Source organism: Macrobrachium rosenbergii, chromosome 49, assembly GCF_040412425.1.
Source record: "Macrobrachium rosenbergii isolate ZJJX-2024 chromosome 49, ASM4041242v1, whole genome shotgun sequence".
NCBI classification, from domain to species: Eukaryota; Metazoa; Arthropoda; class Malacostraca; order Decapoda; family Palaemonidae; genus Macrobrachium; species Macrobrachium rosenbergii.
Window position 1 is genome coordinate 7814376 of NC_089789.1, and position 27445 is coordinate 7841820.

Genomic DNA, 27445 nt, shown 5'->3' on the forward strand with positions numbered 1-27445 from the left:
TCATTCAGTCTTTAATTGTAACATATTTAACTTTGACTTGAAGGGAATCCCTGTGGTAGGTTCAGGACCTCCGTGGAGAACACTTTTTGGCAGTGCATGATTGGTGCCATGTTTTTCACCTTGTGTGCTCTCAGGCATACACCCTCATTCTCTCCATCAGCAGTACAGGAGCAATGATTGCAAAGATGTGTGCTGAATGTGCAGCTTTGGCAGAAAGAGGGAGGCTAAGGGTGTCAAGTGAAAAATGAAATTGTGGTTTTGGGTCAAAGAGGTGAAATGTAATACTTAATTCAGTGTATGTATTACATGCTTCCCAAGAGGATCTGACTCACAGAGTGCCTTGTGCACTATCAGAGATTCTCTGTAGCTTTCCTTTGGACCCAAGATGCCTTTATATTGTCTTCTGGTTGGTTTTTTTTTCCCCTCTTTCCTCCTAGGTGGCCAACTTCACCTCATGTTGTCATTGTTTGACCCTCATTATGAGCCTAGAAAGATTTGTTGGTCTGCTCAAACTGCATAATAATATCTGTAATTTTTAAGATACATTTTATTATACTTTATAACCAAAACCATTTACCTACTTTTATGAAATCTGAAACTTGGATTTCCGGATTTCCGTATCTTTGATAAGCATTGTGAAGGCTACAGAAATAAACAATCATTTTCAATATTTATTAAAATATCTCTTCTACATAACCTGTACAAAACAATATCTCTTTTCTTAATCACAATGAAATAAGCGCAAAATGGTCAGTTTGCTTTTTCAAAGCCTATATGACATATGAATGAAATAGAAGTGTGATTGTAATGAGTGATTAATGATCATGGCATACTAATGAATGATTATGATATGATTAATGACTGAGACATCTACAAACAAACTAAATTGTACAGTTCAGGTAAGAAGATTAAAGTATAGTTTCAAAGTAGTGTTTTGCCTTCGTGTTAACACTCACTCACTTTTACTTAAATTTACTTTGGCTAATTCTTTCTTTCACCTAGAAAAGACTTGCTACTTACTGAACTGTTCAACTTATGTGTAGGTAAAGATTTCATCATCACAAAGTTTAATAGTATAGGTTATATGTTATGGATAACATTATCATATTACTTATAGCAAAATCACATTCAGATTCACTTAAAGCACAATGGCTGGAGAAGACAACAGCAACACCATTCACATGATGTCTGATGGGATAATCATTTCCTGTGACTAGGCACTAATGTTTCGCATCGTTACATCAGCATCACCAACTAATTCATATCATCATCATGCATAATGAATAAATATTTATGGTAATTATATAGGTTGTAACAAGTCTCATAGAATCTGTACATTTACCTTGCCATGACACGGCCACTCTTGGCAATCAAACTCGAAGACATCAGTTCTTTGAGATGAGAGTGAATTGTAATTACAAGAAAACTGTGCGTGAGTAGTTTTTTTTTTTTTATATAACAGTGGAGTATGATTGGGACATGATTTGTATTTTTCAAGGAGAATTTTTGAAGCATGAACGATATGAAATTATTTGTATATAAAATAAGTCTTTAACTACTCTATATAACTAAGGTAATTCTATTCTAACCTAACTTTTATTTATTTCATATAAAAAACTGTATTAAAATTCTGAAGTCTTAACTTTGAATCATCCCATCCAATGTTCAGTCAGCAAAAAAGTTGGCAGCAATATCTTTCTGTACATTTTCACCCACACCTCCCATCAGAAGCAAATTCCAAATTTACCAAACTAATAACATTAAAATGTCTGTGGTACTGCAGTTGCAGTTAGTTCAACCAAAAAACCATGATCAGATAAAAACAACGCATGTTTCATATACTCGGGTATTGAGAGATTTGCAGTAGGCAGACATACAGAAGTAAATGTTATAGAAATGGCTGTCTTCTTTCAGTTCCTACCTTTACATTTTATTGAGATTTATTTGTTACCAGCATTCCATAAAATAAATTACCGACGAGAAACCTGTTTTGGAATGACCTGGTTCTCATTGTATACTGTTGTGTAAGAATCACTTATAAAATATTTACAACCCAAAAAATTGGTTAAGAAATCGTGTTGAAATGTACTTTTGAATACTTTTGCTTCATATTCATCAATTAATTTTACCTTTGTCATTTTTCTGTACAACCAACATATACTAGTAGTACACTTTGTGAGTTTGGGAGTGAGTTTTGTGAACTCTTCCCATAATACCAGTGTAATGGGTATGTGAGTTGATCCAAAACAAGCCTAGACTTCACTGAACTTAACTCAGAATTGTCATTCAAAGCAAAGCAAAGTTGTTCGAACCTCAACCCATATCACTGATAGACATTTAGCCTAGCCTTGATCAAATCTCACCTCTGAAGAGAGTCAGAGCAAGCTTAGGCTCCTTTGAACTGAAACCTAGATGAGTTTTGTGATGTGTCACATTGGCATTGTCTATTTTTCAAGATTTTATACGTCACTGAGAGGAGGAGTCGGAGAAGAGGTTGGAGTAATGGTGTGGGGCCAGTGAATGTATAACTGGTTAAGAGGTACATGAAGTAGTTCCATTAAAACTGGTAATTGGCTCTCATTGTCAGAAGTAATGAATCCATGCCGAATGAGAAAATCCATAGCAACAGGTACTGAGGTGAGCTTGTATTTCGATGATGTTACACGGTCCAGGAGCTCCTGAAAATATAAAATGAGTTTGAAAATAAATGGGAATAACAGCCTTTTATCAATACACGATAAATGAACAAAATTCATTAATCTTTCTAGGCCATCAAGGTTTCCGTATCGTGGACACATTCAGATGTATGATATTTCAGGTGATAAAAATATATATATATAAGTAACATGTCAGACTTCTATTCCTTTTAATTAGTGCCAAATTTGTATTTATATATACTGTAGTATTTCATGACTGTAATACACTTGTAATTAAGTGACTGTTCAATCTATGAACTGGCATGTGAGAGATAAGATTTCAGTTATTGTGAGAGATGAGACTTCAGTTATTGCATCAGCATTATTTTTTAAGGAATTGCATAAATAATATGGTAAAAAATTATGATTGTTACCTCTACTGGGATGGCTTCAAAACCTTCAACTTCACCGTCATTATTACAAGGTACAAAATCAGAAGGAAGTTCCAAGTCATAAACAAATTCTGTGTTGGCATGTAGGCCACGTTCTGTCTCAACAAAAAATCTGAAAAACAAAACACAGTATATTAGAGGACTAGATTCATGAAAGACTGAAAGTAACAAACAGCAGATAAAAGTACATTTATAGAAAAGTTGTGCAAAAATAAGTTTTGATATATTAAGTATACATTTTACTAACACACCCAAAAACTGAGATTCTTAAAAGTCAAATTGCTGCTGGTTATATGAGAAAGTGCCCTTACAACTTTTTACACTACGTTTACAACAAAGAACCTTGGGGAGATGGCAAAGGACAGAAAACTGGTGCCAAAAGTCACCATCAATTTACAGAGAAAGAAATATACTCTCAACTTACGACACGGTGCCGGCTGCTTTGGCTGTCTTGACTAAGTGTTCGGGAATGGAGGCTTCTTCAAAGGCTTCCTTGAAGAGAACTTGTGAAGGAAGAAGTCCAGCTGTAAGTCCACCCCCCACCATTGTGTCCATCATACCAGGATAAGTTGGCTTATCAATGGCTCTCTTCTGTAACCAGACAATCATACTGCCATCTGGTGATCTTGTGTAACCATTAACATGAACACCATATGCTCGGACCCCAAGTACAGCTAGAAGAGGAAAAAAGAATAGTGTACACAGTGATTACTGTACACTTTTTACAGTTTAATTTCAAATATATATTTGTAGGATATTAATAAACTGCAACATATTGTTTATAAGAGGAGCTCCAATTTTATTTTAATTCCTCTGTACCAAAAAAAGAAAAATAACTCTTGATTCTTTATTTTTCCTAAAGGAAAGTTAAACTTTATGTTTTTCCTTCAACTAAATACATAAGCAAGGTTATATGGCAAAACTTACTGGCAGCAGATCTTTCTATCTTGAAGAGTGGCTCTGTGCCAAAGTCAGCCCAAACGTTGAAGCATTCCTCCCGCCAACCGCTCAACGAGTAAAGAGCATTTTTGGCTCTCAAGTCACGGAGGACAAGTTCTATGGCATTTGATCTCGCTGCATAAGAATCCAGCTGGAGATGAAAGAAAAATAATGTTTAGACATATTTGTCATCTGTCAGTCAGACTTGACTAACCAAATCTGAGAGAACTACCATACATCTGAAGTTCATTTAAGTACAGTACTAAGATATTAATACTGCAGTACAATTTAAAGGTACCTATGACCAATTCTACTACTTCAAAACAAAAATCTTCAATACAATGACAGGTAGAAAGTTAAACTGTAGTTTATGTTCAGCAAGTCATTTCCTGTGCACAGCTAAGTTCAAGGATTTGAACATTTTGTACCCTTTTTGATAATAAATGTACCCTGCCAATTATTGACAAGTCCGGTTACCTGAGGGTTGATAATGAATGCATCAATTGTAGGAGTGAACACCTGTGGATAGTCCAAGAGGCAGCAAGCAACATCAGGTCTTATGACACCCACTTGCCTTCCACATGCAATCAAAGGTCGACATTCGCCCTGGATGCTCACAAGTCCTGTTGAAGAAATAATGAATGAAGGGTGGGATATACTACGAATGTCAGTTTAGTATTGGGAAAAAAAAGGTTAAAGCACCACTTGAGTGAAGAGGGAGATAAACTACCTAATGGTCACACCAACACAGAAGAATGGTAAAAATGAAGATATGGGAATGGTGGTCCCCATCACAATACAGTAGTACAATATTTGTGCTGATACAAGGGAGATAAACACGCATCTTGAAAGTACCTGGTTACCATATAGATTTTTAATTGCCATACACAGTAAAATTATACATCATCACAAAGAAATGACAGTACAATTCCTAACAGCATAAATTTGACAGAAGAGCTGGTAGGTGTGGTAAGGCCAAGGTAGCCTTCAATTAGTTTTCTAAAAACAATTTCCTTGTAATCTTACAGTTACAGCTGAAGTCCAAAAAACCGACCTTGCTGTACCTTATCTGAAGCTCTGCTAAGAAAGTTTATGCAGCACTCTTTGCACTGTGATCATGCTCATTTCTGAAATAGTTTAGTTCGTGTGCACGTACAGAAGAAATCTTGGCTTGCTACCAGTGAGGGGGTAAACAAGCATGCTGAACAAAACACACAAGGTTTAGGTAAAATTAGACATTGCCACATGTTACAGGTATTTACAGGTGGTTTAAACTGCGCATCTCTTGTCCCTTGCTACCTTCAGTTTACATTTCCAGATTATTTGAAACACAAAGTACAGAAATCAAAAAAGCTCTAAACTTCTGACAAACAATCATTCGATGTAGTTATTCTAAAAATTAAAGTAAGCAAAATAAAATATGATCTGCATTTAGAACTGTACTGTATTAGTAAATTCACTATTAGTTACAGACATTTATTTGTAGATAATGATAACTAATATGATGTAAACACTAATAATTTACAACCAAACCAATCTTCCTCTTGAAGTCCCAGCCTTTACTACCAGCATTGATAGCTGAAAAAGACATTACTCTTCCATTCCATACCAAGGCCATAACAAATATGAGCCAGGAATTATGTGCAACCTCTATATTTAGCATTCCATGATGTTCCCAGCTATGTACTAACCATATAGAAAGAAAAAGTCTGTGAGTTACTTTGTCGTTGATGGACATCAAGGGTGAAGGAAAAAGGGGGCAGTAACACAAAATATACTTAGCTTCATAAAATTAACAAGAAATTATGTAAAATGGTGGTTCCAAAAACAATGAATGAATGAATAATATACAGGAGAAATAAAAGAAAATTAAAATATTAGAGTCACAATTAGAACTTGGGACAATATCAGACTGTATTATTCTGCAGTGATCGTGCAGGAATGAACTAATGTGCAAATGTACCTGCAAGTTAAATCTTCAGACTAAATGGTAATGTACTAGTTTAACTGCAAGTTAAACTTCAAACTAATAATGCTTGAGTGTGACTGCATATTAGATCTTCAAACTAAATATTAAAGGTGTGTGTGTGTGTGTAAGTGCAAGTTAAATTTTCATAGCAAATATAACACTACAGATCACTACAACAGAATACACAAATTCAGAATACCTGCAAAATAGATACTTTAGGAATCAGCCAAGCAATAGCTTCATGTATTAATTCTGACTTGTAACTCGCAGCATCAATATTCTTCAGTCAGTTTTAGAGTTCCTTGTCGCTTCTCAACCTGGCTCTACAGTATTCTGTTTCTGCAGCCAGGTAAATAAGGTTAACACAGATTGTAAGCAGTCCTAGTTTCTCATACAAAGGTACAGTTTATGATCAGTTATCTCAGTCGTGCACTCCTTTGATAAGTGCTCAAAATGTTCACAGTATCATGACTCAGACAATCCTGCTGGTTGATGAAAACATTGAATCCATTATCAGTCATTGTAGTTAATACAGTGAATCACTTTGATCAAGGTCGTCAGTGAATACAGTCAGTTGTGTAAGTTAGCATAGTTTCTTACTCAAGAACAGTGCTCAAACAATGTCTGCTGAAACATGACAAATATTCATGAAGTGAGAAAGATTGGCCTCAGAATCTGTACAATTGGGCATTTAGACCCATATTTTTTATTTTTCAAATACAAAAAAGTTGGCAAATCACATAAAATTAAATCCAGTTTCATTATCCAAGTTAACAAAGGGACTTCTATCCTTCAAGAAGGGATCATAATTCAACAGTAGGCAGCACCAAAGCATTTGCAGTGCAAATTAATTTCAGCATGAAAAACTGGTTCTTTAATATCCTGAATAACAACACCCTTCTCAAGAAAAACTGGTTTTTACCCAGCTCTTCGCTTTTGATATCAGCTGCTTGTTGTCTTGGTGAAGATTGGTAGTGTGCTCTGTGTAGTCTGCAGAAGTATGAAGTTTATCCGCTATGAGCAGGTATTCAGCCAGAGTGTGGGCAGTGAATGGAATTTATAACTAGGACAGACTTGATAACATGTCACTTTGAGTTAACAACTCAAGTCACAGCTCAACAAATTTGTGTTGTCATTGAACTGGAGTCCATATAGGATGAGTCGTCGTTATAGGAGAGGTGTGTAGATTACTGGTGCACTGACCTGTGGAAAATTGCTGACACTGGTGAGCAGAGTTTTTGCTACTTTTATGGTGTTCGCTAGTCTGTGGACAGCTGAATGGAAACTTTTATGTGCCCAGAAAGGAGCTTGCCTTCAAGCAAGTGACATACAGTAGGCAAGCTGGGGTGAAAAGGTGTGACCTTTGGCTATTGTAAGGTGGGCTTATACATAAAATAGCAACTGCCGTGTGCCTCCGGGAACTCCCCTGTCAGTTGGTGACTGTTGTCTGATAACTATCTTTTGGACACACTTTCCACGGAGTCACACCTGTACATGTACTCAGTGAGAGAGATGTCTTTATATTAAGGACTTAAGGAAGCAAAACTGAAATGAAGCTCGGTAAACTGCTTTGAGAGATGGAGTTCCATGATAAAAAACAGGGAGAAGGTCCAAGAGACAAGGAAGTACGGAGCTCATCTTGGATCCAAGTAGATATTGGAGGTGCCATTGGTGAAAGAAGTTTGGCATCAGTTACTACTATAACATATACACACACACGCATATACAGTATATATATATATGTATGTATATGTATACATACAGTGCATATGTGACAGTATGTATGTGTGTGTTTGTGTGTGTATTCATCTAATGACCTCAATTCCTCGAGGTCATAACAGCTGTTAGAATACATCACATGTCTAGTAAAGTGGCGAGTTATATTCCTACGTTTGTGTGCGTGTGTAGATTAACCTTTGAAATATTCCAGAGTCGATTAAAACACAGAATTACCGTTTTTACACTAATGCGCTAATACCATGAATGAAAATTAGATGTAATGATATAAGTGAACCGAAAGAAGTACCAGTATACAAACACTGAACAAGTGTGGAGTTCTACGTCATCGACTGCACATCTGTTCTGCGTATGGTCTCGACACATGTACAGCAACAACGCACATACATTATATATATATATATATATATATATATATATATATATATATATATATATATATGTTATATATACACTGTGTATGTATGAATGCATGTATGTATGTATGTGAGCGCCCTCACTCGTTTGCATCTGTAAGTGTATATTATTGCAAAAAAAACTTTTAAAAACCAGAATACCTCGAACGAATATGAGAATGAAAAGTTTAGGAAATACGATAAGACGATAAGAAAAAATGCAGGCGTTAATTTTGTCATTTCCGACGAACTGTAAATTGAAATGTCAGTAGTTCCGTAACCGTTACTCCTGTACCTCCGTAATAGCTTATCTTGTTAGCAATAAGACTGGTAGATAAAACCAATAAAGTTTAGTTCAGTGCAGAAAACCATAAACTGGTCAAGATTTCAGTTGACGATCTTTTTAATTGCAAAGAAGCCATATCTTCAACTGAAGCCTCGGCCTAGCATTTGAGAGAGAGAGAGAGAGAGAGAGAGAGAGAGAGAGAGAGAGAGAGAGAGAGAGAGAGAGAGAGAGAGAGAGACTTTTGGATAGCAAATCTTATTCACAAAGTCCATGGGCAATACTGCATTATCAAAAGAAACAAACATATACAGAACTCAAAGTGCACAAAATTCTTCTTCATATACAAAGCACTAATTGAATAGTGCAGACAGTTCGATAAGCGACTGCAATATCAAATTCCTTTACTTTCCTCCAATCTTACACAAGCAGTATAACCCTGACAGAGATTCTGTAGCCTTGTGACCAGCCAAGATCTGCAATGTACTGTGTACAGCATTTTGCAGCGGAATTCTCGAGAGAATTCTCAAGTGCGTAAAGATAAAGGATAATGACCCACAAGTCCTGCGCTGTGATCTCCGGGCTCGAAGAACAATCTGGGCGAACACGCAGATGCTCACGTACACGAACAAGAAGAAGGGGACAAAGAGAGCCTACAAATGAATGAAAAGGTTACCAGCTTTCCACAGTATGAGCTGCCCAACGCGCTGTGTAAGCATCATTTACCCCACCAGTTTCATTTCCTTCGTTATTTAGTTTTGAGAAGAAGAAGAAGAAAGCCAGTACATGAATGAGAATTGAAAAGTTTACCAACTTTCCACAGTTCTCTCTGGTATGAGCTTCCCAACCTTAGAGGTTCCCGCCGCGCTATATAAGACAATTGGGATCCCCTGCTCCACAATTTCTATTGTCTTGAGTACCCAACCAGTTGCATTGTATTCCGTCTTGTACTCTCTGCTGATTCCCTTTGGTCTCTTCTATCCTAGATGTTAGTCTTCTTTCATGTAGCATTTAAAAGCAAATTCTTACGGTTCGGTCTATGAGTCTAGAAATGTGGTCCGCTGGTCATGTATAACTAGATGAATGGTCCTTTTGCTGTTAATTTTCCGGGTGTGCGCGTCGTCTGTTATAATGTTACTTTTATAACGGACATTTAACACATTTCAGTGTATTTTTAGGTAATTCGGTGTCTGACCACCGTCCTCCACTGAAAATCACTAAAAAGAACACAGTTTACCAAGCATTGCCGATCAGCGTTGACAATACCTACTTACATAAGACAGCAGCAGACCACTTCAGAGATTTTTCGTCATCCCCAAGGCCTTTGCCCACATACCCACCTCCTTTGGGCTCATACCGAATGACCTACCACCAACACCTTGAGATTGTATCACAACAAGTTGCCAGGGGGTGTTGCGAGCGAAGCTGAGAAAAAGTGAGAGAGGAAAAGGGCTTCGAGAGACCACGTATTTCCTCCTCTCCTTATCCCGCCTTGACGGCAGCACGTGACGGGCACCGGGAACGTGCCCACGTTTCGGGTAACACGTGAGGATGCGAGCACGGAGTTGCGGGCATTGAGACCTAACGTATCCTGTTTTATTTTGAGCGAAATACAGGTACCTACAGGAATGCATTTTACGAGCTGTGTTGACTGAAAGGCAAAGTCAAAGTTACATTCTCAGTCTTGCGCTTGAGATACTTAGGACGACAATACCGTAAGATAAATTGTCCTTATTCGATGACGTAATCACACTTTTAGGTTATAATTCGCGTTCCGATTAAAGTTATCGACGAGCCGCGGCCTCGCCTTACTGGCGGCGTCAGATATTTGTTTCATCGAAGTTAATAATAATAATAATAATAATAATAATTCCTTGCAAAACAATCTTCCACGGAACGGACCATCTATATATGAAAACAAAACAATACTTAATAGAATAGAATATCGAATAAGCAATAAATAAACAAGGACTAGAATAAAACTTGCACACGCAAACAAGTGTACGAGGCAGTTAATCAATAAGACCGTGACAGCTTTAAAGCTACGACACACTTTTGAGTTCTTATAATTACATTATTATTATTATTATTATTGCGTAGTAGGAAAAGCCACGCACAGCTAGATGATAGGCAATCCAATATTGCGTAGAGGTTTACCCCGTAAACCGTGAGGGTTACGAATTTAAAAAAGAAATAAAAAATAATAGTACCGTAGCAGGTTAGGTGACTGGAAATCCTGGTAGAGAAGAGAAAAGTACAGGAAATTAAACGCTTTCTAATCGCAGTAAAGGAGATTCTCCAAGGACAACCTTCGAGGTGGGTGAGAGGACAGGAGAAAGAAAACCTAAATATATTTGGAGGACGGTTCGAGATCATTCGCAGTTTCACGGGAGCGAAGAAAGGCGCGTTTAAAATGCCAGGATTGCTTCGGTGCAGGAACATCTACACCATTCGGCGTCTCACGTTACAGACCAACGCACATACACTTGTCGATATAAATCAAAGTGAAAGCAGAAGAGGATTATATTTTGGATTGTATCTCCGTCCATTTTTTTTTAAATTTTCGTGAGGCCTTTCGTCTACACTGTACCCTGATTTTACAGTTTGTAAGAAGTACACACACACACACACACACACACACACACACACACACACACACACACACACACACACACATTGAAGACTACTACAAAATATGGTACTACATGTTTGACTCCATATTTCAACACTACATTCGCTCTCTTCATCAAGATCATTCCTAATGACATTACCTAAACTGGCTTAATTCATTTTCATGCATAATTTCCCAGTTATCGGCATTATATCTGAGTACGTTCATTGTGGCCGTTACTCGGTGAATATGATGGCGTGATACACCGTGAAACCTTCGTGAAAGCCAACTATTCTATATTTAGACAGCGTATATTGTACTTTTACAGCTTGGATCACTCTACGTAGAGTTCGTATCCATATAAATATGACGTCGAATAGTTCACTGTAGTATGTCCAAGAGTTCTTTTAACGACTATGTTGATACTGTAGGTAGAATAAGATTACTGAATCCAAGATCCATACACTTAACTGGATCGATTCGTGCTTCAGTAATGCAAGAATGGATAGATCTTCAACCGGTGAAACCCCATGACGTGACATATTCTGATGAAAGGGCGGTTGAATTCATCGGTAATCGATAAGCTAACTGCCATTTCTGCTTCGAAATGAAAAACCAGCAGTCCTTTTTCCAGCAGTAGGATTTAGAATCACTTGTACAACACACCGATATGATTATGGAATTCAGAGGTGATTATTTATTTATTTAAAATGGCTATGAGGCTAGGGATTCAGTACCTTTGCACCGCTTAGGCCTAACCCCGAGAGAAGCGATTTAATGATCTGAAATATATCAATAACTCTTGGCATTCACGGCTCTAGGTTCAGTCACGTCATTTAATGATATGAACGATAATCTATCTCTCGCTCCAGAATTAGTCACCCCTATAAATCCATGAATCAGTAATCAATTTATCGAATTTAAAATGCCAACAAATTTAGTCTGAGGAGGTGGTCTTATCACTAATGATTCCAACTTAAGCTCTTTATGGTGTGTAGGAGGGGATTTATTCTGGTTCAGAATTGATTTTGTTCCTTTGTACAGCATTGAGTTTGGACGTGCTAGCGTTGGCGGCAACAATATTTTATGTATATCGGCGTATATCTCCGACATAGAATATTATGCATATTCCTGGATGTTATGAATGTTGTGTGTAATTGCAGGTTTCAGAATGATAAATATTCCGTGTAATTCTATATCATCCCACCGACACAAATATTCTTCCTAGGTCTGTCTCGCACATATAGTATTCGTGTATATCCATTCTCAAATGTAATATTCCATGTGGTCCTAAGCCTTGGAAATCCATGTAGGTCTTGGGTCTTATAAAATATTCTCTGGGTCCCAAAGGAATATGCCTTTTAGTGCATATATATATATATATATATATATATATATATATATATATATATATATATATATATATATATATATATATATATATGTGTGTGTGTGTGTGTGTGTGTGTGTGTGTGTGTGTGTGTGTGTACACACACAGTATATGGTAGCTGTCTCAAAACTAGCCTTAGGGTTAGGCTTCAAAAATTATACAAAATATTCAGTGACGGCTGCTGTCAAAAACACCTTGTGATTTTAAATAATTCATGTAGTCGCAAGCTAATTTTTCTTGTAATTTAAGCTTAAAACGTTAAATTAAAAATTCATTAGCCATAAAATTACTTTTGAAAATCACCAGACATTCATTACCGCCAGCAATATCCTGAGAAGGTTAGAATACCACTTCCCCTTTAAGCTCCTCACCTCAGACCTTTCCCCTTCCCACCCACACGACAAGAGGAGGGGGAGGGGCCGTCCCCCCCTTTCCAACCACCCATCCGTAACCCCCATTCAGACAGAATCCCTTTTGCCCGCCATTGCCTTCCGTAAGTTCAGCTTTAAAAGCCAGAGTTCTGACGAGGTTTCGCCCAGATGGCTCGTCCAGAAATAGCTGTAGTGATGGTGACGTTTGGTTATTTTTAACTCCGTTTCAATATACTGTATATATATATATATATATATATATATATATATATATATATATATATATATATATATATATATATATATATATATATATGTTTATACATACAGTATACCTATATGTGTATGTGTATTATGTGTGTCTGTGTACCACTGACGTGGATTAATATACAAGTTTTGTGACGTCAATGTTTTCCTTCAGTTTTTGTATCTTCTGAAGCTAAAAATATGACAAAAACTAAAATTACCTTTTATGATTAGCCAAATTTAAATAGGTAAGACTTCCTGGCAGCGTTGTGCATTTGTGTGTTTTAAGTTTTGTTGATCTATCTCTATTTCTTGTTTATAATTTATATTTTATTCTCCTTGTTCTTTGTTATTGCAGTTTATCTGTCATCCATTTGTTTTCACGTTATCTCGCTTTTTTCCCTATGGGCATTCTGTTATGGGGAACTTTTTGCAAGCTAATGGTCTTTTAGGGTGTTCAATTTGTTTTCTTTACCATTTCATATTACGAAAATTACAGGAATATCAGCATTAGAGGTAATGAGTGTGTTTATATATATATATATATATATATATATATATATATATATATATATATATATATATATATATATATATATATACTCATTTGTTGTAATGCTGATATTCAACTACTTCAAATAGCCGTCATGTTAATGACGGTTATTTATGAGCACCTATTGGTTGCTCATTGGTGGAGTGGTACTAGGTTTGAGCAGCAAACCTAGTACCACCCTACCGTTGAGCAACCAACAGATACCCGTAAATAACCGTCATTAATATGAATGAATCCTTTAAAAATAGAAGTCACGAAGCCCACCTCCGACGGTTCTGTCAGGTTGTCGACCGTGGTTTGACTGACAGTCAGCCCAGGATGGGTCCTGACAACAAGCGGCTACTTATAATCCCTTGCATAATGGCTGCAGAGCGAGTCTCCTGAAAGACTGCCAAGATACGAGAGATCAGAGATACACAGTCGCCTGGTATTTGGCAGAAGGACAGGTGTTTTGCCAGTAGTCTGTGCTGCCATTTTTCTTTGTTTTTGCCAGCTTTTGCGAGAGTGATATTATTATTATTATTATTATTATTATTATTATTATTATTATTATTATTATTATTATTATTATCTGCAGCTGTTGCTGATCTTTTACCTATCTTATGCCCATATGTACATACAACTGCTAGGCCTACGCTTTGTGAAAAGTGCTATATTGCTTTTTTTGCTAGCTTTTGCGATTATTATTATTATTATTATTATTATTATTATTATTATTATTATTATTATTATTATTATTATCTTCTGCTTGTTTGTAGTGAGAGTGTTAGGCCTACACTTCGTGAAAATTGTGATGTTCCAGTAGCGCTGACATTTTTAAAATAATTTTTTCCCAGCCTTTACGACAGGGATGTTATTATTATTATTTTTCATTATTGACTGTTGTTGTTGATGTTCTTTCACGACTTTATGGTTGTTTGTAGTACGAGTGTTAGGCCTACATTTGGTGAAAAGTGTTATGTTGTTCCATTAATTGCATTATTACTATTATTATTATTATTATTATTATTATTATTGTTGTTGTTGTTGTTGTTGTTGTTGTTGTTGTTGTTGTTGTTGTTGTTATTAGGATCCAAAATTTAGAAAATCATTATCATTTGTACAGGTGTTTCTCAAATGACATAATCAAATGTTTGTCGAGGATTATTATTATTATTATTATTATTATTATTATTATTATTATTATTATTGAGCCAGTAATTCTATTAGTATGCAAGGAATCCTTCTACAGTAATATATAAAATAAAATAAACTCAAACAAACTAAAAAAAATAATAAAACAGCAAGACAATGTAAAGTAAGTAAACAAAAAAAAATTAAAAATAAAACAGCAAATAAACAAAGCCCCAAAACCGGCTGTGTTTTTGTTATCACTGTTCTTTTTTCTCTGTTGGCAAATAGTTCGCAAATTTGGCAAGGCTCTTATTAAGCGCCCACCGGCCATGGCACAGATGACACACGTGGGCCCCGCCAATGTTTTGGGGGACAAACAAGGTTACAGTGAGCCTGGCCGCGACGCCTTGCGTTTCATCCTATCAGTACTTTATCGAATATATATATATATATATATATATATATATATATATATATATATATATATATATATATAAATTATAAATTATAAATATATGCATGTATATATACATAGATATCTGTTTATATTTATAATATATATATATATATATATATATATATATATATATATATATATATATATATATATAATATATATATATATATATATATATATATATACTTATATATATATATATATATATATATTAATTATATATATTTATTATATTATATTGCTGTATATATATACTGTATATATTATATGCATATTAGTTTATAAATTAATTATTGCATAACCATTTATTTGGAAGATGGCGTGATTGAGTAAAGCAATTGGTTATCAGGAAGGAAATTTCCATTAAATAACGCAAGTCATATCTGTTGCCTGGAATATATTATCCAATTTATTAGTTAAATTTACTTTCTAAATAACTTCCCTCAAACCAGTCACTCTGACGATGATACCCATAATTAAGGTTTAAGCAAGTTATATAAACGATTAAATACCGTATTGCACCCTCAGAGCTTTGATGATAACATCCAAAAATTCGTTAACAAAATTCGAAAAACAATACTCGTAATAAACATTGGAATACTTTTCCAAACATGCGTAGATTCACGGACATCTGTCCATCTGTCTATCAATTGTTTATCATCAGCGCATATTCCAGTTGCCTAGAATAAGCCTCCAAGCTTCTAGAATTTAGAAAAGCTACTAAAATTGCCAGGGAAGAGCAGGCTTACTCTCAGCAATTCTGAAAAGGATGCTCACAGTTCAGTTGCAGTTCAATTCTTCCACATCACGAGGCGACTCAGAAAAAGTGGTCAGCTACTTGCCCAACATACCTCAAATTACCCACCTCCTCCGCGTTCCCGAAGTACCCTTTCGTGGGGGCCAGTGCCCGAGACAGGTGTGCCGTTGACGACAGGGCCATCAGTTGCCCAAAAGCTCATGTCATCCACCTTGTATCTGAGAGAAACTTCAGGTCATCCGTCAAGATATATTAGCTGTCAGCAAATGACAGCGTCTAAAATTAAGTTGATTTCTAACCAAGTCTTTGCTCTTCCTCATTGTGGCTCATTGACCCTCACACCAGGCTTCTATAGCTTGTTGCAAGCTCCTGAGCGTGGGTTTTAAGAATGAGGTTGCTGGACCTGCTACTGTTATGCTCCATACAGATTGTAAGATGAGTGCTCATCTCGTGACGTCATCTAGCTCGTGATAAGGATACCATTGACAACACATAATTTTAAACTGGCTCCTGCAACGTAGTTCATTTGTTTCCCGCTTCTGGGAGCTAGTGTCGTCAGTGCATCTCGCGCGGTGCACTGTAGGCAAAACTTGAGGTTCTTTGCAGCGTCCCCTTGGCCCGTAGCTGAAATTTCTTTCATTCTTTTTATTGTACCTCCGTTCATATTCTCCGCCTGCCATCTTACTTTCCAACCGCTCCTAACAATTGTTTCACAGTGCAACTGCGAGGTTTTGCTCCTGTTACAGCTTTCAGATCTTTTAGCCCTCAGTTTCCCTTTCAGCGCTGAATGGCCTCGTGGGTCCCAGCGCTAGGCCTTTGGCCTAAATCTCATATTCCATTCCAGCATGGCACAACTAATTACACCAACTGACTTATTCTTCCATTATCCCAAAGGTTTTCTGTATGACTTGGCAACCAACGTTAAGTTCGCAACAGACAAAAGGATAACATGCAAATAAATCAAGGAGCAGGGCTTCAATATTAGTTAGATTTTGTTTTGGTAAAGAAAAAAGTGAGTTCCCAATCTTTTCCTCCTCTACGAAATGAATGATGGGTTTCTCATGAAGCGCGCTTTGAAATGACGGATGTATTTGGCGATAGAACAGACCAAGACTTTGGAACAGACAGACGAAGGTTCGATAAATGGAACAAGGTCTCACATTTGTACGAATTTGTTTCAGTAAACCGAACGGTTAAACCTCTTTAAAAGATAAACCTTGAAGATATTTGGACGATATCACCATCGAAATGTTTAAAATTGCACTGCAACCCAAAGCTTAAGGCTAATACGAGGTCTGCCTGGTGGAGTCACACTAACCTAAATCAGTATTTCAAAGATAATTATTTAAAAAAAAGACCCCAATTCTTCCAGCAGTTTTCAAAATGACCATTTCAGTGTATATTTTTGCTTTTTTGTAAACAAGACCCAAATTCCCTCGTCTAAATTCTTATCGTGTTTCCTGCCAAACACGGAAAACGAAGATTATATATATCACCAAACGGTGTTGTTTTCTTCAACATCGAACAAACCACTCATGCCAAACGCAAGTTGTTACAGTTTCCTCTACACACACACATACAAACAAACAACTCTTGTTTACATAACATTGGCGTCCGTCCTTTTCCCACAAAAGAATATAGACGAACCAATATTCTCAAGAATCTAGAGCAAGGATGGAGGAGTTTAAATAACATCCGACGCCCTTAAGCTCTCGCTCGCAAATGGCGGGAGGAAAACGATAAACATTGTCATAACATGGAAAACGTCGGCCTATAATGTCGACCTACTTTCGCGGTGCAAATTGTTTTGACAGCGAGGAAGTTATAGCTTAGAAACCCTTCGTTCTTTCTTTCTTTTTTTTTTTTTTTTTTAAATCGGAAGGCATTTATACCATCGTTAACGAGGAGGGATAAACGTAACACACAAATAATCGACACCAAAGCAGCAGCTGTTTTGTGGTGAAGCCCTGCACATGAGCGCGAACTAGCAGAAGCAGAAAGAGCTGTTTCTGCTTTTAAACCGATGTCACATTTCACATGCCAGCCGTCACGTGAAATGCCTCAACATTTGCTAAAAGTTCGTATCCAAAAAAATGTTTTTTTTTATGACGGGTAAAGGGATTTGAGTTGGTTGACTAGTTTTAAATAGATAATGTTTGAATTAGTACTAATTACTAGCCGGCTGACATGGAAATGTAAAATATTTTTATAATGTTATGTATGTATGTATGTATTATGTGTATATATATATATATGCATATATATATATATATATATATATATATATATATATATATATATATATATATATATATAGAGAGAGAGAGAGAGAGAGAGAGAGAGAGAGAGAGAGAGAGAGAGAGATTGGATTACAGTACAAGACATTCACCCACACACGTATATATAGCCTATATAATGTGTATATATATATTGTATATATATACAGGTAATTATACATTTAGTTATATACAAATACATAAACATATATATATATATATATATATATATATATATATATATATATATATATATATATATATATATAATATATATACCAAATGAAGCAAATGAAGCCTTAAAACCACAAACCCTACGTACTTTAGTTCACGCAGTGATGAGAGGATGACGTCATCGTACACAAGGTACAGTGCGCCATTGGATTTTCAAAATTATTATGACCAAAAGGTCAAATTTAAAAATCCACCAACCGTCAACTTTTCTACTTATGCTACTGTCCAGTTAAGAGTGATGTAGCATTTAAACGAGTGCTCTGCAACTAGAGCATTCAGTACATGAAGTAGGATTTATCCTTTAGAAATCATAATGATATTCTTTACTTTCTGTGGCATAGACCTATTATTATTATTATTATTTTTATTTTTATTATTATGACGACGAGAGGTACACGGCAACTTCAGGATTCCTGTTATTATTATTATTATTATTATTATTATTATTATTATTATTATTATTATTATTATTATTAAAATTGCGAGAGGTGCACAACTTCGAGATTCTTGGTATATTTATTATTATTATTATTATTATTAGCTTGACTGCAAATACTGGGCTTTGGAATTTATTTCTTCTTCTGATTTCCCTGACGGCAACTATAACCTTCCCATCTAAAAGCGGTTCTGTTGTCCTCACTGCCCTTTTTCGGGCCTGGGCTGCTTGAGGACATTGAGCTGAAGATTATCCACTTATACTGATTGTGACGTCAGGCCCTACAGCCTAATAACTGAATCAATCAATCAGTTAGTCTTTTGACTTAGAGGTTTCCCAGCAGAGAGAGAGAGAGAGAGAGAGAGAGAGAGAGAGAGAGAGAGAGAGAGAGAGAGAGAGAGAATGAAGTTAAGCTAATTGGCATAACAGATATTGGATTGACATTCAAAGACGTCACAGGGTGCAGGAAGAATGAGAGAGAGAGAGAGAGAGAGAGAGAGAGAGAGAGAGAGAGAGAGAGAGAGAGAGAGAGAGAGAGAGAGGGGGCGTCTTGAGTCTGTTCTCATGTTTACCTCTTCTCTTATTCCCCTGACGGTCAGAGTTGCAATTCAGCTGAATCTGAAGTAGAAGAGAGAGAGAGAGAGAGAGAGAGAGAGAGAGAGAGAGAGAGAGAGAGAGAGAGAGAGAGAGAGAGAGATAAGGCTCTCAAAATAGCCATGTACTTTCCTGTCTCCTCACCATAAATATAATGGTTAAAAATAACGAGGGCTGCTTTGTTCGTCGCCTCTGTAAGTTTGTTTGTTGCACATCTGCTTCATTATATATATTATATATATATATATATATATATATATATATATATATATATATATATATATATATATATATATATATATATATATATATATATTTTTTTTTTTTTTTTCTTTTTTTCTGTCAGCCCTTTCCTTGCCCAGGTCCTAAGGACAGATTTTTAGTTTTCTGAAAAGAAAACTATTGTGCCGGCTATGTCTGTCCGTCCGCACTTTGTTTTGTCCGCACTTTTTTCTGTCCGCCCTCAGATCTTAAAAGCTACTGAGGCTAGAGAGCTGCAAATTAGTATGTTGATCATCCACTCTCCAATCATCAAACATGTCAAATTGCAGCCCTCTAGCCTCAGTAGTTTTTATTTTATTTAAGGTTAAAGTTAGCTATAATCGTGCATCTAGCAACAATATAGGCCAGGCCACCACCGGGCTTTGGTTAAAGTTTCATGGGCCGCTGCTTATACAGCATTATACCACCGACAGATGGATCTGGTTTCGGTGTCCATGGTTATACAGTATACAGAAAACTCGATTGCGCCGAAGAAACTTCGGCGCATTTTTTACTTATTAACATTTGGGATTACGGAGGCAGTCTGAGAATGCCAAAGATTTGCAGCAGCGGAAAATAACTGGAGCGGACGTGGGGAAAGGTGGCTTGACGGGTGTTCTATATTTCCCTGGAAGGAATAGCTCCCAAAGGTGTTACGGAATGAAGCTGCAACACCCACGCCCTTCTATATCCTTGGTGCAATCCACCACAGTTGCTCAACTACCGGGTACATAATTTGCTGGCAAAGTCGACTCATAAAACTAGATTAAATAATTTTCCTTTCCCCTGGGATCGATCTCTGGTTCTCTCGTTTGTGAACCAAATAATTCACAATTTCTTCTGAGGAAATGCAACAGGCAAATTATATTACACTAGGTTAAAATAGAGAGAGAGAGAGAGAGAGAGAGAGAGAGAGAGAGAGAGAGAGAGAGAGAGAGAGAGAGACAAACATGAACCTAATGCGCTATTTAATCCTCCAATCGTTAATAAATCACAACAAGACAAGAATCGGAGGAATCACAAACAAGACAAGACAAGGAATTGTTTTCGTGACCTTCATGGAGAAGAAGAAGAAGAAGAAGAAAAAACCTCCCGTTAACAGAATGAAAAACTTGGATTGCAGGGCTCTCTCTTTCTCTCTCTCTCCCTGCGTGTGTTAGCTATATATTATAGCTAAGTCCATTTCTCTGACACGTACGCAGATTATCAAGTCAGGATACAGATGAACACAGCAGTTTCTCTCTCTCTCTCTCTCTCTCTCTCTCTCTCTCTCTGATATACACAAACACGCAAAATAAGATCTGGGCCGGACGTGAATAAAGCGCACAAAACAAACCCGTCCGGAGATGAATAATTATGTTATTGTCTGACATTTAAACGAACCCAAGAAGCTTGACTCACGCACGAAGAGACGTGCAGTTTCTCAATTAGTGAACATCGTTTCCTTTCTTCTACATATTGTCGTTTTACATTGTTTTCTACCTCATACAAATCTTGGTGACTTCCTGTGCAGAGAGAGAGATAGAGAGCCATCTTTCACGTGCGTTTCATCCTGTGTGTGTTACAAAATAACGCTCGAATATTATGTAAACACGAAAATTGTATGTGGTTACCTACACCGTTTCAGCGGCCTTGAAGACAAAAGGTATACAGTGAGCGGCCTTCGGTACGCCAAGTTTATGCGCACTTGTCTAATCTACCGCCATCCGAGAAGGGGAGGGAGAGAGAGGCATTATTATATAACTCTTAAGCTCTGTATTGAGCACCTGTACTTGCTAAACCTCAAAATCCAAGAGCTTTGTTTTCTTGATCTGGCTGGCTGGAAACTCTCAGCCATCTGATATCAGCCAGACCTAGGCTTTCATGCTCGTTCAAGATTTAAGCGGTAAGGTCTGTCGCTATAAATCGATATGTATGTGGTTTAAGGCCACAGTTTCTTCATTATCCTTTCTGATTCTTGTTTTTTCGGGCCCTGGCTAGATAAATGGGGGTAGGTTGCTAATATCATACCATAAAAGGAAAATAATAATATAAATGCCAAGGTTAAGGAGCGCCCGTGATTCATTTTTTCCTTTGCGTAATAAATTGTAATAACGGATGCTTAAGAACACAATGAAAACATTATGTTGGTTAATCTCAACATCGTCCTTTTATTCACCACTTTACTAAGCAAGTGCCAAGAAAAATGGCACAATTGTGTTTGGGGTAACTTGAGAAAACCTTCAAGTTACTGATTATCGGCCAAACACCGGTTTCCGCCGGCCAGCATAGACGCATCTAAAAATTTTAATCCTTTGCCGACCTGATTTTCATCCTCGAGGGAAAGGAGTTCGGAAGAATCAGGTAAATGAAAATGCGTGTGACAGAGTGAGCATATCCATTAGTAATGAAATATTGTAGCCGTCACTAATTTAAAACAAAGGCAACTTTTAACGAGGAGTAAATGGCATTAAGTTCTCAAGCCTTGATGATAAGTTATGACGTTCATTTCATGGAATTTGCTGAAGAAGAAGAAGAAGAAGAAGAAGAAGAAGAAGAAGAAGAAGAGAGAGAGAGAGAGAGAGAGAGAGAGAGAGAGAGAGAGAGAGAGAGAGAGAGAGGTGGAAATCAATCTCTCAGGAAGTTTTCATTCTCCAAGAATCTGGTTTCAACTGGAACGGCGTCTGACCTCTGCCTTTAATAATAATTTCCGAGACTAGCCTACGCAATTTTCTCCGGAAGCGATGAAGACGAAGACAGCCTGGGGGATTTTGCTGCGTTCAAACTTGTTTTTTATAATAATAATAATAATACTATAGTTTAAGCCCAAGCACAAAATATTTTACCAGAGAGAGAGAGAGAGAGAGAGAGAGAGAGAGAGAGAGAGAGAGAGAGAGAGAGAGAGAGAGAGAGATTTCACATAGTATACCCGTAAGGTTTTATGTAAGTCATAATATAATGATAATAATAACTCGAGTCACACTACTCACATCGGCTTCCGAAAGCTGTCATAAATTTAATTTTTTACCTCTTGCAATTGTGAGACTTTAAATAAGATTTACAAGTTATAAACAAAGATCGAGAAACTGATTGATATTCAACAGCATATCAAGAAGAAGAAGAAAAAACAACAACAGTTGTATTGGGAAAGAAACAAGAAAGAAATAAAAAATAAACTCCAGCCACAACCTTTCACATTACCGTCAGCCTAGCCCTTATTTCACCCCAGCCAGTTTCAGCCGGATTCGTTGTGTAAGCAGAAGAGACTGATACTACCAGAATGCGTTTTGAAGGTTTAGTATATTGTGGGGGATGGTCACGATGAAGTATTGGTAATATAAAAAAAAGATAGGTTGGCTTTTTCTTCACACACACACATATATGTATGTGTGTATAATGTTGCGTTATACATACATACACACATTATATATACGTATATACAACATTCCAGTGTGACGAAACGCAGGCAAAAAAAAAAAAAATTTAGAGATACTAATCTTAATAATTCAGACTACAGTTATCATAAGTGATTTATTTGATAATCAATAATGGATAGGCCTACATAGTTTACGATAGTTGGAAGACTCTACTTGTGTTTGTGTGTAAATAATTTCATAAAATCAATATTCAGTATAGCTTTTTTTTTCTAAACAGCTTTACACGATTTTGTAAAGATCCAAGTCTTAAAATTGGCTCAGTCTCACAGGCAATAACGAAAAACATCACGTATGATGACTTTGTAAATGAACAGTGATCAGGAAATCCATCTGCCTTGACAGTTTTTACATTAGTAATAAATAACGAAGGAGGAGCCACAGGCTTAGTTATTTATAGGGTCTAGTTAACTTCTTGCAAACCTGACTGGTCAGTGTGGGGTTAGCGTTTGAGGAAAAATTCGATGAATATTCCAGAATTTAAACACCAACAAGCACCCTGCAACCTCAGTAGCCATTGTAAGTCTCATAGACTCAGTGAATGTCACAAGTAGTCTATATGTTGCTTGCAAAATACAATAAGGAATCAAGAAAGGAGGAGAAGTAGACTGTAGACGTTGTAGCCTCATAGACTCGGTGAATGTCTCATATAGTCTATATTTCGCTTGCAAGCGCATTTATGAACGCAAACAGGAAGGCAACGATCATTGCGACTCTGACAGATTCTTGCCATCTGGACCTTGGAAGCGAAACCCAAAGAAATAGTGCACTCTGATTACCAAGATGACCTTTGCTGGAACATTCTTTGCCTCCAGTCACCACAGCTCTTTTTCTCGCTAACGCCTCCAAGTCACCGTCGTTGCCATGACAACTACGCGGGAAGTAGCCGCCTTCTCGTCCTTTTCAGACGTCTTGTACTGTACGGTTTGGTAGCAGTGTAAGCAATTTAATTGCTTATAATGCAAGTTATAGTTCACACAGTATTTATTCATTCTACCATTGATATACTGTATTATTGTGAACCTTATACATAGTTACTCCTGTTCTCGGCATTGCGAGTTCTACACATTCATCTTTTTTTTTTAATTGCATTTATTTACACTCCTGGAATGTAATAAAATGGCGGTAATTATCGTTTAAAAGATGGAATTACCACCGTCAATCAAAATATCACTGAGATTTTCTATTAGAGCGGTCACATTCCAACGAAGGTCGACCTCCAGTGACTGCCAATGACCCACTGACGTCACGGGATCAATCTTGTAAGAATGTGTGCCAAGGAGAATGCCCAGAAATACAGATGACCTTCCGATTAGAATGACACTAATGAAGAGCTTTTCAGACGAAGTCTAGTATACTATGGCTTGCCAACGACAACTCCCCCCAAGCCACTCGCTCTTTTCTCGTGTCTAATTGTGACCCATTGCCCAGCCCACTCGTCGCAAATGTAATTAATGATCGAGGAACTTTTGAGTATGCCTAAGGCTTTCGGCATTCGCCGGTGGTTACCTATCCATGTGCCAACCACAGCCAGTGTTGGTCAAACACTTTTTTGACATTAAGGAAAAAATATCATGAGCAGAAATTATTAGCCTTTAGATAAGTACAAAACACATACCGGAAAGCAAAAAACATATAAAATGTAGGCATATTTGATATATATTGAAGTCAGTGGCATTGTTCGCAGATACTGTCTTCTTATCAAGACTTTGAATCAGTCTGTCCTTTTTCTCTTCTGGCTAGCTTCTTGGGAAGACGGAAAAATCATTCGGGATTCTTTCCATTTATTTTTTATTTTTCTAGTCGACGGACCGTTTCTCCACCTGCAAGATTCCACAATGATTTTTCCATATTCCAGAGAAGCCTGCCTGAAGAGAAAAAGAAGTATAACTGCCTCAAAGTCTTGATAAGAAGAGAGTATCTGCGAATAATATAATTGACTTCAATGGAAATTGCATAAGAGAGAAAATATGCCAAATTGCGCACATATCTAGTAACAAAAAGCGTCATATATCATTAATGGTTGATTATAAGTTATATGGCGTTACTACTACTAGGGTCACTAACGCCTTGCCCCATCAGTAACAGAGAGAGAGAGAGATTTAAGAACGTCAGTCTTCTCAACCACGGCCTATTGAAAAACGGTACTAATATTCAATGAAACACCAACTGAAGCTTACAGTTGTCAACTCATTGGGACTCCCAGCGTCTGTTGCAAATGGATTTCTTGGTTGAGATTGCCAGTCTCATGCCAAATTGAAAAGTAGAGACTTATGTAAACCATATCCTGACACGCTACCTGTTCAAGGTCAGTGACAAAAACATTGGTTGGCAACCCACCAATGGCGCCTAAGCTTCTCTTCGTAAAGTACCTAAAACAACCAACGTTACCAGATTATTTATGAAACAAATGTCCATTCATATTAATAAAACAACGATCTTTCTAAATACACTTCAAATATATCAGTCTTTCCAAATATTCCAAATCAACTGTCCCAGGCACCTTAATAAAAACGAAAAAGCAGATTTTAAAGTTAGTTTCAGTATGTAGCTATGTAGGGAACATCAAACATTTTTTTTCTTATGTTGCAAGAATCACGTCCATTTTAAACGATTCACGTTGTATCACGAAAGTAAACACGTAAATGAATGTCTACCTGACGTCAGACATTAATTTCTTTATAATCTCAACGTTACATTAGGCATTACATATGCCTAAAGAGTTCAAAGGTGTACCAGCACGGTGTAAAATGACTGACAAGAAATAAAAGAAGGTTCGTTTTACGTCATAATACATGAAAAACTAATTTTGAAGACTTGTTAATTCAAGATAAAATAAGTAATCTAGTGATTAACTCTAGACCGAGGTAAAGTAGGTATTCTAATGGTTAACTCTAGACCGAGGTAAAATAGGTATTCTCATGGTTAACTCTAGACCGAGGTAAAATAGGTATTCTAATGGTTACCTCTAGACCGACGTATTGCAATGTCCGTGGATGTTATCATAATGATTTCATTAAAGCAGTTTCAGCAAAATTGTCCAGCCTCCTCTCTACAAACAACAGCTGTAATATTGTAAACGCTTTTCAACAATTTTCTTTTGAACCAGGTCATTTCATGGAAACGGTAAATCATGATGCACTTCAATCAATCAAACTGAAATCAATGCCCAAATACCAGGTATTACCTTGGCCACCGAGAGATTGCAATCTCACGGTGGCCACGATATTACTCGTCTATTTAAACACCGGACATTACTTGTCACAGTTCGGACCAGTTTTTGGAAAACAATGCAGTAAAGGGTTATTTTTTCACGTAAGTCCAACTAAAATCAATAAAAAAAATGTTTATATCCATCACTGCATGAGAAGAAATACGAAGTGTTTTCAGATGTAACCCAAAAATCCCCAGACGAACGAACATCAGGGGCTCGTACTAACCATTAATGAAAAATGAATTGCATCTTTTCATGAGCTGAACCAACGATGAAGTGGTGTCTATCGGCGCCTTGGTCTCTGCTGTTCCATTTTGGATTTCCGCCGTTCCGTTCGCAGTCACGATCATTCTGTAGCCTAACAACAAGGACTGCCTCAGAACAGTCTGTCTTTTGGGAAGAATGGTGGCTCTGAGTTGGTAGCAAGATAATTAATAAAATCTCTGTCAGCTTCGCACTGAAAGCCAGCGGTTCACGTTCACAGCGCGCCACGTCTCTCTCGACTGTCGTCTGCTCAGCAGACGACCCTTGTCTTGTATGAGAGAGAGAGAGAGAGAGAGAGAGAGAGAGAGAGAGAGAGAGAGAGAGAGAGAGAGAGAGAGAGAGATATCCCCCTCTCTCTTCCCAATCCCCACAATTCCCCGAGTGTGAGTGCCTGGGACCCTAGGTGGGTGTTACATGCGCAGTCTCCTGATGACGTCGAGTACGTATAGCTTGTAATGTCGCCGTTATTTCACTCTTGACTGACGGCACGTATCAATAATCACTGGAAAAAACTATCGTAGTGAGAAATATTCTAAATAATAATACATTCGTATTTTTAAATGGCTTGAAAGACGCGTTCACTGGTTAGCGTTACGCAAGGAAAGCAGTGTGTATCGCTCTAGGCGATACGTACTGCAAGTCCTTGAATGATACCAAATGTCATTTTTCCATCTCCTTTTTAAATCTCTCGAGCTGCCCATCCTCCTCGCTCGTAAGATTTACTTCCCAGAAATGAACGAAAAATAACTGGGAGAACAAATGGCCCCTTGTTTAGATATGTTTCATCACAGAGTTCGGGACTCAGAGGGAACTTGTAACTGATGCAATCCAAGATGCTTTACTC

At 37.1% G+C, this 27445-nt stretch overlaps 1 protein-coding gene across 1 annotated transcript; it reads right to left on the minus strand.

Moving 5' to 3' along the window:
• Positions 1 to 658: 658 nt before the first annotated feature.
• LOC136832049 (uncharacterized) lies at positions 659 to 27445 on the minus strand. The gene is made up of 6 exons (XM_067092574.1): positions 26564 to 27445; positions 4505 to 4650; positions 4016 to 4178; positions 3513 to 3762; positions 3071 to 3200; positions 659 to 2678 (listed from the first exon to the last, which is right to left on the minus strand). The coding sequence occupies exons 1-6, from the start codon at positions 26685 to 26687 to the stop codon at positions 2460 to 2462; spliced, it is 1032 nt and encodes a 343-aa protein (XP_066948675.1). The 5' UTR covers positions 26688 to 27445; the 3' UTR covers positions 659 to 2459.

Coding starts and splice junctions, on each gene's coding strand:
- LOC136832049 (XM_067092574.1), bottom strand. CDS start 26,687: ATGATCGTGACTGCGAACGGAACGGCGGAAATCCAAAATGGAACAGCA. Junction 4,651..26,563: donor CAATTCATTTTTCATTAATG/GTTAGTACGAGC, acceptor TTTCTTCAACAG/GACTTGTGAGCATCCAGGGC. Junction 4,179..4,504: donor CATTCATTATCAACCCTCAG/GTAACCGGACTT, acceptor TTTCATCTCCAG/CTGGATTCTTATGCAGCGAG.